The sequence below is a fragment of the Vombatus ursinus genome, unplaced genomic scaffold (genome assembly GCF_900497805.2).
Source record: "Vombatus ursinus unplaced genomic scaffold, bare-nosed wombat genome assembly UNPS02014813.1, whole genome shotgun sequence".
NCBI classification, from domain to species: Eukaryota; Metazoa; Chordata; class Mammalia; order Diprotodontia; family Vombatidae; genus Vombatus; species Vombatus ursinus.
This window is the reverse complement of record NW_020954591.1, coordinates 17234891-17247328: the sequence shown is the minus strand read 5'-3', so window position 1 is coordinate 17247328 and position 12438 is coordinate 17234891. Positions and strand designations below refer to the sequence as shown.

The window sequence follows — 12438 nt, the reverse complement described above, 5'->3', positions numbered from 1 at the left end:
TTACAGATAATCTATTCAGCTAAATTGCTGGTATGAAAGCATTTTTTGCATTGTAAATATAATTCAGTGCCACTGAACAACTGATTACACACTAACCCTTAAAAATGGATGGGTGAGTAATATGGCTTAATTTCTTGTGACTCAAGAATAGGAATAATTTATTCTCCCAGAAAATAGTCGCTTTCTACCTGTACCACTAAGTATGGGCAAACATTATTATAGTGTAAACTACCCTATACCTTTTTACTGGGGTAGCACCCCTTTTAAATAGAATATTATCTTTATTAACCCTTTGATTGAGTTCCCATATGTATCCAGCACTAAATAAATCTGATGCTCCAGAAATGAAGTTCAAGTCAACAATGGCCTGCTTTTGCACAACAATTTTGAGTCCTGAATGATATTCAAGGTTAAAAATCCCATGCTAGCTTTGACTATGACTTTGTTTAAAGGGGACATTAGATTAGATTAGATTTCCTAACTCCCAGGAAAAAGCATTAGGTTTTACAAATCAGATTCAAGAGCATTATGGACACCCTTACTCATAATTGGAAGAATTTGCTTATCTTGCTAAAGCAAATGGAAAATGAAATGAATACTTTAAAGGTAAAGATAAACATGAAAAAATATATTCCTCATTGAATTTGGAGGTATGGTTCTGATCACAGCATTAAATGAATACTGTCTTATTGAGTCCCCAAGGTGAGGCAAGAGTCTGATTATAGCATAAATTTGCCAGTGATCCTAAGTCTTTGGGCAGTGCTATCCATGTCACACTTGACATCTAGATCTGACTCTTTTGCCTGAAGTCCCCAGAAAAAAGGCAAAAATGGGTTTTTGCTGTATTTCTTTAGATAATTTCCTCCATACAGCACCTATAATCATAAAGTTGAAGCCCCTTATGGGAAGGATATCAATTCTCATTTTGTTTTGCAGATAAGAATGTTTCATAAACTCTTAATTTTGCCCATCAAAACTTTTTTTATTAGGAAAATATTTAAATGATTAGATATTCCATAGCCAATTATGTGCTTCCAAGGTTGAGCTGTCTCCACAATTGTCTGGGCATTGTTCTTTGATGTCAGGCTATTAGACTAAATTTCCTTGTGGCTGCCATTCAGTGAAGGTTGTCTCAAATGTCTTAATGGGATTTTAAGCTACTGAAGTTTAAAGTTGCTACTAAAGCTGAAAATTACACTAAGATGCTTGGTACAATGCCCTCCCCTGGCAACAGGTAAAAAGCACAAAAAGAAAAAAAAAACTTATCTGAAAGGCCCATAGGAAATGTTCATGTCTCTCCAGAATAGTCTAACCTGATATACTTAGCTCAAGTATATCTGTCACAGAAAAAGACAATCAGTTGTTTGAATATATTCAAGAGTTAGTACAGACTTCAGTAAAAAGCAAACCGCAGTTCTTAAAAGTTAACTTATTTTATTCTTCACCACTCACAAATTAGTCAGTTCCATGACTATCCATCTTTCCATTGTTTCAACATTTGTTAAGCAACTTCTCTGTGAAGCATGCTGTGCTCGGTGCTGGGATAAATGAAAAATCTATAAATGAGACAGAGTCCCTGCCCTTATGAAGTTTTACAGGGTGAAAAGCAAACAAATAGCTATAACACATATGATAGCTACAGCACAAATTATTATATGATAGAAGCATTAGAACATTGTGAAACAAAGTCTGAAAGGTCTTTGCCAACTGGGAATATCAGGGAAGGTTTCAAGCACTCGATAACATTTGAATTGGCTTTTAAAAATGTATAATAATAGATAATGAGAAGGAGAGAGGCCATTTCATGTTGTAAGTGGAGCAGAGGAGCTGAGGATTTGCCTTGGAATTGCAAATTTAATACTTCCTCCATTCTCTGGAGACAGTAGCAGACTTGTCTTGGGTGTACTGCCCCCTTCCTTGGCTATACTCTCAATTCCTACCACCACCACCACACCTCCACCATTGCTTCAGAAACAGTTAGCTAGCATTCATTAGGCATTTACTATGGGCCCAGCACTGTGCTAAGGGCTGGTGGTAGAAAGAAAAGGAAAACTCAGCCCCTGCTCTCAAGGAGCTCAGAGTCTAATGGGTGTTGTTGCAGTTTATCCTTCATTCTCCAAGAGGATCATGACATCCGGAAGGTGATGTCATGACTTGCAACTGAATTGGATTTAAGTGAGGCAGGACTGTGCAAAGTCACCAGCCTCACTCCTCCAGAGCCTTCTGGATCCAGCAGCTCTAATGGGTGAGACAATATACAAATAAGATATATACAGGATAGTTTGGGCATAGTCTCAGAGGGACCCACTAAGATTAGGGTAGTTTGGGAAAGGTTTCTTGTAGAAGGTGGGACTTTAGCTGAGATTAAGGAATCTCGGAGGTGGAGGTGAGAAGGGATAGCATTGTAGACATGGGAGACAAGCTGGCAAAAACACTCAATCAGAAGATAAAGTGTCTTGTGTGAGAAATAGCAAGGAGTCCAGTGTCACAGGAGCAGAGGTTGGAGAGGAGAATAAGGTATATGAAGAATTGAAAGGGTGGAAGGGATCAGGTTATTAAGGGCAGGCAATTCGTCAGCTGTTTAGAAACCTCATGGTGTCCTGGGACGTTCTCCCCAACTCAATGGCTTATCTTAGGGGCAAAAATTACTCTAAAATCATGGAAGTAAAGATATGGATACAGCAACCTAGGTGCAAAGTAGTCCAGTTTGTCAGGAATGTAGAGAACAGCACTGGGCAATCCAGGTTGATCATTCCCAAAGTAGGGAAAAGGGAGGCTCTGTGGCCCAATGTCAAGAGGGCTACGCCCTGACCTTAAGAGCTTTGTGATCAACCAGCATCCCCATGATAGCCAGTCATGGGATTTGTCTTCAACACAACTGCACCTACCTTCATTTCCAACATTTCCTCATGCTGACCTTTACCTCCATGTAAGCTTCCAACCTCCCTTCTGAGTCCAGTGTAAGACCCATGCCTAGACAGCTACAGCAACAGATCCTTTGGGAAGATTCTATACCCCCTCTAACTCCCAGGATATTTATCCTCTTTCCCCAAATTATCTCATGGTTCCTGCAGGCCTGCCTAGAAAGGCAGACTCTGTGTCCCAGGGCAGTGACCAGAAGTAATAGGTTAATGTTCCTCCTTTATTTTAATTTTGGGTGGGGTGCAGTGAAACTTACATCAGAAGTAGGCATGGGTAGACTGAGACTGCAGCATCATTCTCATTCCATTGTCATTTCCACAAACCTTACTCTTCTCTGAACTTCTCTATTTCTTTTGAGAGAACCAACATCCTCCAGTCACAACCTCAGTGTTATCTTTGACTCCTCAATCTTTCTCACCACACATATCCAATTGATTGAATAATTAGTTACTAAATCTTAGCACTTCTACTTCTCCATCTCTTCTGCAACTGTCTCATTCTCTCTACTTATACAGCCCCTACCTTCTTTCAAACCATCATCTCTTACTATTGCAATGGTGTCTTAAGTGGTCTCCTGACTTCAAGTCTCTCCCCTCTTCAATCCATTTTCCATACAGCTGGCAAAAATGATTTTTCTAAATTGTGAGCCTAGTCATGTTATTCCCCTTTAGTAAATTTCATGGCTCCCTGTTGACTCTAGGATCAAATATAATTTCATCTTTATTTCATCCTTTTTAAACTTCTATTTTATATAAGTTCCAAAATGTATGTAATCATCAGTATAGTAGCACATGTATGTAATTTGTAAAGATGTATAAATTAGAGGGGATGTGCTAAAAATGTTTTTCTTGACAAAGATGTTTGATTGAAAAAAGGTAAAGCATCAATCATTTATTAAGCACATATGCTCTCATAGAGAATGGATAGATATAGGAGATGAAAAACTTGTCCTGAAAAAGCTTACAGTCAGATTGGAAAGGCAATATATATTCCTATAAAAAGATAATGAGCAGTACCAGGAAGTATTTTACATATCAAATGAGTGTTATGGAAAATAATTGGTCTAACATTGCCCAAGAATCACTATGGTTACTGCATATTCGAAAGAACAAACTTTATAGTATCTGCAAATATCAGCAGGTCAAATCCTTATTTATGAAGTCAAACAGTATTTTAAAACTTGAGGGAAATCATTTATGAATAAATCACTCAATAATCTGTTTAAAATCTTATGTTGTGTTTAAATGTGACTTCAAAATTTGTATTTTGGCATAGCTTCCATTTGTAACTCCAGACCTCTAAAAGAAAGGAAATGGAAGCATTTTGTTGAAGAGCAATTAGCTCTTCCCTATCAGAATCCTTCCTTCCATTTCTCCTTCCCTTCTTTCCTCCACTGCTCCCTGAATATTGAATACTTAGAGAAGGTACTTTGCTAAGGGCAGTTGGGGACACAAAGATGTGGAAGAAGTGACTCTTGCTCCGTGAGAGTTTACCACTGAGATGGGGAGATGAAACACATATGCAGATGATTACAATATGATTTCCTATGAACTTGTTTCTCTTTCCATTCCGTTCTGACTTTTTATCTTATCACTCAACTGAAACTGCTTTCTCTAAGGTAAACAATGATCTCCTAATTACTAAATTCGCTGACCTTTTCCTCATCTTCATCTTTCTTGACCTCTGGACATTTGATGCTATTGACTTCCCTCTCCTGCTAGATAACTTTCTTTCCTGGGTTTTTGTGATGTTATTCTCTGCTAGTTCTCCCTCTCAGTCTTATTTGCTGGAATATCATCAATGTCCCACTCCCTAACCATGAGTATCTCCCAAGGCTCCCTTGTGGAAATATATATGTGTATTTGTGTGTGTGTATGCATGCATGTATATATGCATGTATGTATGTGTATTTATTTATATAAGTGTGTATATGTATGTATATACTCTTACTTAGTTGCATCATCAGACGCCATGATCCAACCTATTGCAAATGACTTCCAAATATATATATTGATGAATTAATAAGCATTTATTAGATGCCTGTTATGTGCCAAGCACTGTGCTAGGCTCTGAGTGTACAAATATAAAAATGAAACAGCTCTAGCCCTTGCATAGCTACCATTGCAATAAGAATATACATTATATTCAGAGATAAATATATATATATATAGAAAAGGCAATTTGTTAAAAAAAAAATAGAATGAAGTTTCCACAGGACTAAAAAAGATGGAAGGGAAGGGTAAAATTGGATAGGAACCTGGAGGGAAAGCACTGACATAGATCAATATGAGGGACAAATAAGTGATGAAGAGGGGAACGGTGCTTTGGTCTAGGGTTTTGTTGTTGTTCAGTTGTGTCTGACTCTTCATGACTCCATTTGGGGCTTTCTTGGCAAAGATACTGGAGTGGTTTGCCATTTCCTTCTCCAGCTCATTTTATAGATGAGGAGACTGAGGCAAACAGGGTTAAGTGACTTGCCCATGGCCACATAGCTAGTAAGTATCTAAGGCTGAATTGGAACTCAGGTCTTACTCCAGGTCTAGCGCTCTATCCACTGAATCACCTAGCTGCCCCAGATGTCTAAGACTAAGTCATTTACAATTTAGAATCCCAAGGATTCCAAATGAAGCAGTATGGCAGTAGATTGTCACACCCTCGTCTCTCACATAAACTTCGGTCCCATGTCACATCCTGTCTATTCAACATGCCCAAAGCAGGATTTATTGTTTTTCCCACAGAACCCACCCCTCTTCCAGACTTACCTATGTTTGTTGAGGGAATCTCCATCCTTCTAGTCACCTTGACTCAAAATCTGAGTCTTCCTGGACTCTTCACTTTCCTTAACCCTCCATACCCAATTGGTTACAAGGTCTTTTTTTTTCTGCTTCCACAACAACCATCCTCTTCTCTCCATTCACTGGCTACTCACCAAGGTCACACTCTCATCACCTTTCACCCATACTACAGTAATAGCCCCTAAATTAATACTCTTTGCTTCCACTTTCTTCCTCAACAATCTCTCCTCCACAGAGGGGTCAAATTTGTTTCCCTAAACCACAGATATGAACATATCACTCCCCTTTCAACAGTCTTCATTGGCTCCCTATTCTACCTAGGAATAGGTCCTTTTGGGGACATTTAAAGCCTTTCTTCTCAGTTTATCTTTCCAAACAATCGTCTTTATTGTTGTCCTCCATACGCAAAATTCCAAGTCCTATCTTTGTGCCTTTGTATAAGCTGTCTCCTATGTATTCCCTTTCATCCTTGTCCACCACCACCCTTTATAGTGCCTCCCCAAAATTGTTCTATTTTCACTTTGTACAGAGTTTGTATTGTTGACCTATGTTGAAGTCATGGCATCCCAGCAGAATGTAAACTCCTTAAGGAGAGAGGCTGTTTCCTTTTTGTCTGTGTACCCTCGATGGCTGTGGAGAGGTAGTAGGCTTGATGGATAAATGATCAGACTCAAGAATACCTGTGACACATAACTGGCCACATAACCCTTGACAAGTTACATAAGCTCTCAGTCCCCCAGGATACTACCTAAGGAGATATGTTTTGGAGCAGTTATTTGCCCATCTGCTTTGTTAGAAAGAATTCCTTCCTGGGAGTTCACTAACCCATGAAATCAAAGGTCTGGTCCCTCCCTATCCCTTCCTCACAGAAAACAGTACCTTACACATTATAGACAATACAAAAATTTGTCAAATGATTGCTGAAGAAATGTGAGTGAGTTTGTTAAATAAAAGAATAAGTTCTATAGTAGTTTAAAAAAATTAGAAATCATTTCTCACTGGGATGAGGGAACTTTTAATGGAGGATGTGGCTTTTGAGCCAAACTATTCAAGATGGATAGTATCTGATTAAGTAAGAAGGAGGGAGGAGGGTCTTACAGATAAAGAATGTCATGAGTAAAGACAAAAATAAGAATTGCAAGATGTTTTCAGGAATCAAACAAAAGCCTAGTTTTGTTGGAGTGGTAGGGTTCATTTGATGAAAGTGAGAAATAAAACTGGAAAAGAACAGATTAGATTTAAAGAAGTTTTGAGTGCCAGAGGTAAGGAATTTGTTCGAAGCAATGTTCAAGGAAGGCTAATTTCTATGTGATAATTACTAAGCAACCATTAGATGTAGATTAGTAGTAACATCATTTATAACTTTAAAAGACAAAGACTTAAGGTCAAGAGACTTAAAACTTCACCTTCAGATTGAATAAAGGAAATCAAAGAGTTATACACAGACCAGCAGATTCACGCTGATTTCCTCCCAACACTTCCCCCACTTCACCCTACCCCTCACATTCCTATACTTCATCTTTTCCCTAAGATGTGAGTTGAGGCACAGAACTGAGATCAGGAAATCTGGAGCAATCAATAGAGGAGGGCTTTCCTATAGGTTGAACATTTTTGTTGTAGTAGAAGAAAACTTCTAAGACCCTTTGAGGGTAAACTGAAATAAAACCTCAAAGTAAAAGACCTGGGACCAGAAGGAGTTTAACTCTAAGTGAAAAGACTCAAGATTAATTATAGTGATGTAATGGATTTGTTTAGAGTCAGAAAGAACTGGGTTCAATTCTACCTCTCACTCTTACTAGCTGTGTGCCCAGAGACAATTCAACCTCTCTGAGTCTCATAGATATTAATTTTTATATCTGCAAAATGGGAATAATGCCTGTCGATATTAACTATCCTATAGAGTTCTTTTGTGGCTCAAATGAGCTAATATATAGAAAGAACTTTAGAAGTTTGAAGGTACTAAAAAAGCAAAGTGCACAAATGAAATATTTTAAAGCGTAAAGTATTCTATAAATATCCAGGGTTTTGTTTCTTTTCCTATTCTTCTACTGAAGTTCAACTCCTTCATGTGGTTTGGAAGTGACCCTAAAGGTCTTCAAAAACTATAAAAGTAGAGCACAATGCTTTAACATGTTTTACTAAGTTGGCCAGGCTTCAAGTGTAGGCCAGGTGAGAATGTGTTTCTACTGTCCTGGAACCACCACAGCAAAGTCTGAAAATTATATGGCTGGTTGCAGAGAAATGAATTTTTTTTACCACAGTAACCTGCAAAAACCTTCCAAGCACCTTCTTACCCTAGAGACACCTCTGCCCCTACAGCCCCTTCCTCTGATTGGTTACTTTCTGCTCAGAACCACCATTTAAGGAGCTTCTCCTGTTAGTCATGCCTGCTTCTGCCTTTCAGCACCTAGGTATGGATTATCTTTTTTTTTTGTTTGTTTGTTTGTTTGTATTTATGTTCTCAGGGTTTAGCACTGGTGCCAAACATATAGTAAGCTCTTAAAAATGCTTCACCTGTCTTTCTATAAAGTTAAACAACAGTTATAATTTTGCAAGGGGAATACAAATGAATTCACAGACTCAGGAAGTATTAGTATTACTCAAACCCTGGTGGAGGGGAAATTACAATTATATTAAGTAGCAACTAATATTAGTTTAAGTAATTTTATTCTAAAATCATAAAAAACTGGAGGTGGAAAGCAATGTGGATAGCACCTGATCCAACGTTCTCATTATAGATGAGGAAGCTAGAGCCAAGAGGGTAAGTGACTCACTTAAAGTCACACAACTAGTGGTTTGTAGAGATGGATGCAGTCCCCTGACTAGGTCCAGCAGTATTAAAATACCCTGTACACTGTAAGCATTATTACAATAGAGTCTTGTTTAATGTTTCTTTTTAACTATTTTAATAGATTTTGTAACACTAAATTCTTATATCTCTATTAACTATTCTAATAAATAATTCTGGTTTATGAAAAAAGCACATTTATAACAAAAGTACACTAATTATATATATATATATATATATATATATATCTCCCTGTTAACCCTGCCTGTGGTACTCCTAGTTCATATAAAGTCAGTAAACATTTACCAAGCTCTTATTGTGTTTAAGTCATTGTGCTAGATTCTGAGAACATAAGACATATCCCCTTCCCTCAAAGAGTCTATGCAGAATCTAATAGAAGAATCTGATAAGGCATACACCCAAAGTTGCAATATAAGATAAAATATTATAAAACTAAAGGAAAGTTCCAAAATGCTTGTGAAGTTTGAGGAAGGAGGAATCCTTTAAACCTCGAGAGAGAATGGTATGCTTCCTGAAGGATGATGGCCCTTCACCTAAACTTTGAGGGAAAAGAAAGGGATCTAGGAGCCATGCTAGAGAATAGCAGGAGAAAGGTCAAGGATGTTGGAAAGGTTTGGACGTGAATGAAAGAGGGTGAGTAGTAGAGTTTATCTAGAATACTGTTTATGTGAAGTAAAACAACTTGGGATACAACTGGAAAAGGTAGGCTGCACTAAATCATTGAGGTCTTAAATGTCTGGACACTGAATTGATTCTTTATTTGATAGGCAGTGGGGAGCCACTGAAGGTGGAATTGAATGAAAATAGTAGTACATGGGTGAATTGGAGGAGAGATTGGCATAAGAGGAGACCAGTTTAGGAGGCTCTTAAAATCCTGGTTACTCGTGATAATCTGAATAAGAGGGGTTGCAGTGGCAGTATAAAAGAAGGGATAGAAGTGATTGTAAAGGTAGAATCAACAGGAAGTAAGAACACATTGGATGTAATGGGTGACACAGAAGGAAGAATCAAAGATGACCCCAAGATTATAAGGTTGGGTAACTGGGAAGATAATGAGGCCATCAACAAAAATAGAGAAGATAGTGGAAAGGGCAATTTTGGGGAAAAGATGCTGAGTTCAGTTTGGGACATGATGAGTTAGAAGTGCCAAGTTAGATATACAGGTAGAGATAGAAAGATCTAGAAGACAGCTGGAAATTTAGGACTGAATCTGTAGGAAAGTGTTGAGGCTTGAAATATTGATTGGGAAATTATCCTAATAGAAATAATCAAAGCCATGAGAGTGAATTAGAATCACAATAAGGTAGAAATGTAGTAAGAAGATAAGAGAACCAAGGACCAAGGCTCAGTGAACACTCATTTACAGGTACATGGAGAAAGGAGGAAAAAAATAGGAAGCCTATGGTGGGACCTGAGAAGGATCATCAGAGAAGACATAGAAGAATCCAATGTCAAGAGAAGCCAGGGGATGAGATATTATATAGAAGCAGGGATGGTCCCTACCACTATCATTTAAATAGAACTCAAGTCTTCTTTTTACCTTTTAAAGTACTTCACAATCTGGTTCCCATGTAGCTTTCCAGGTTTATTAGACATAATTTTCTCTTAGAGACTATATATTGCATCTACACCAGTCTATCTGCTATTTCTCAGATATTACATTCTGCTTTTGTCCAGGTTCCCCCCACCGTGGAGTATAATGTCTCTATCTCTGAATGAATCTCTAGTTTTGTTCAAAACTAAACTAAAGTACCCCCTCATACATAAGATCTTTCCCAATCCCCTGGCTATTAATATTTCCCCAAATCCCAAAATTACTTTGTGTCTATATATTTTATATTTACTTATATATGTGTGTAGTGACCTTGATAGAATGTAAATTCCTTGAGAACAGGGTCTACTTTATTTTTGTTCTTGGCACCATAAGATTATAGCTATAATAGGCCTGAAAGATCAAGTTAATTCCCTCATTTTATGAAAAAACTGAAGCCCTCAGAGGTTACATGACTTATCCGAAGGCACACAGATAATAAGTTACACAGATGGCGTTTAAACCCAGATCCTCTGACTCCAGAGCTATCTATCTCGTTCACAATGTCTAGCACATAGTAGGCACTTAATAAATGCTTGATTGTTTGATTCTATTTTAGCTCACCTAAGGTTTTTAAGTGGAGAATGGAGGACTACTTGTTCAGAACATGGTAGAGGACATTCTTGGTCAGGTACAGCTTGGACTGGATTGCCACCAAGGGTCCCCTCCAACTGTAATGATTCTAATTCTGGTCACATCACTAATGCATTAAGATAACAAAATTCATTATCCAAATACCATGCACCTAGTTAGGTATAGTTCATTCTGATGATTTTCTAAGATCCTGAGATTTTGTGGTTAGGAGTATATAATCATTTGTTCTATGTAGACTATTAAAAACTAGAAAAATCTCCATAAGCACGTTTTTCATAACGCCAGGCCAATGGGCAGATTTTTCAAGGGTAGCAGATTGCTACCTCTTTCCCTCTAGAATAAAATACCAGATATGACAGGCCCCTAGGCAAATTTGTGACTTTCTTCTAGAAGAGCTACAGTACTGCCTGACTTTAATAACACAAAACTAAAAAATATCCATTTGATTGTTGATACATATAAACAAGTGAGCCATCATAAAAAATGAGCCGTCAAGATTAAAATGTCACATTCTAGAAATACTTCAGGGCTCATAGAACTACTTCAGGGCCCATTCCAATGTGAATTTCTAAAACCAGAAATCACCTCAGTCCCCTCTACACACACACACACACACACACACACACACTCACAAAACACAGGACAAATCTGTGTCAAATACAAACTTTGCATTTTGAAACATTCACAATTTCTAGAAAAGAAACTGAAATTTTACAGAGAAAGCATTAAATTCTTTAGGTTATCAAAATATTGAAGAGCAGTTATTAAAAATGCAAATTTGCCTTTAGAATCCTCAAGAAGGAAAGAAGGCGTCACCAAAACTTGCTTACGTTTGGTGTTGATCTGTATCTTGCATCATAGACCTATGCAATTATTATCATTTTTGAAGAGGCAGTTCATTCATCTTTTCCTTTCCTCAACCTCTGTTTTGACAAAAACTACATAAACAGGTTTCAGGAATGTGGATATGGAGAGATTTCTGTATATAAATCAGTCATAATTTTAATTTTAAATTCCATAGGTTCTATTAATTCTGTAAACCTTTGTTTTAGGATTCATCTCTACTTCTACAATCTACACAAAACGTGACTGTCAATGCTCGAAATTCAGAAGGAAAGGTCACAGGCAGATTAAAAGTTGGTAAGTCTTGTGTTTAATCATGACAAATGATATATATTTTTATTTTTACAAACATTTGAACTTAAAGAATATTACTTATCTGCTGCTTCTCTGAAAGAGCTCGAATTTATTTACACAGAACTAAAGGAATGAATACTTTCAATTAACAGTTTCCAAGAAACCATAACAATAAAGATCAATTGCAGGGGTCTTTAGTTGAAGAAAGAGGATAGCAGAAGAAAAAAATGGCAAAATAAATATTGGTAGAGGAGAAAGTAAACAATTAGTAAAGCTTGTACTTTTAATCTCACAAAGGCTATGTAAATACAACTAGCCAGACCTATACCAATAACACAGACAAGCAATTCGTTGGTTGTCTGTTTGGGGATTGTCAATTTTAAAATCAGAAGTAAAGAGGTTTTGTTTGGTGATTATGTGTTTGGGGTTTTTTTTAAACTAGGGAAATGCACGTGGTTATGCATTGTTCCTTTTATGAAATTTACAATAAGATGTCAGATTTTTACATTCAAAGTGACCCTAGCATTGCTCTGTTTTGAGTTTCATAACTTACTATAAAGAGCCCATTGTAGGGGCAGCTAGGTGGTGCA

General features: G+C 37.4%; 1 protein-coding gene across 2 annotated transcripts in view; it reads left to right on the top strand.

Moving 5' to 3' along the window:
• The window catches only part of SGCG (sarcoglycan gamma), a 258739-nt gene that overhangs the window by 130098 nt on the left and 116203 nt on the right, over positions 1-12438 (top strand). For both annotated transcript variants that reach the window (XM_027835163.1, XM_027835164.1), the window contains exon 4: positions 11764-11851. In XM_027835163.1, coding sequence (XP_027690964.1) covers positions 11764-11851 — 88 coding nt within the window. The remainder of the gene's footprint in view (positions 1-11763; positions 11852-12438) is intronic.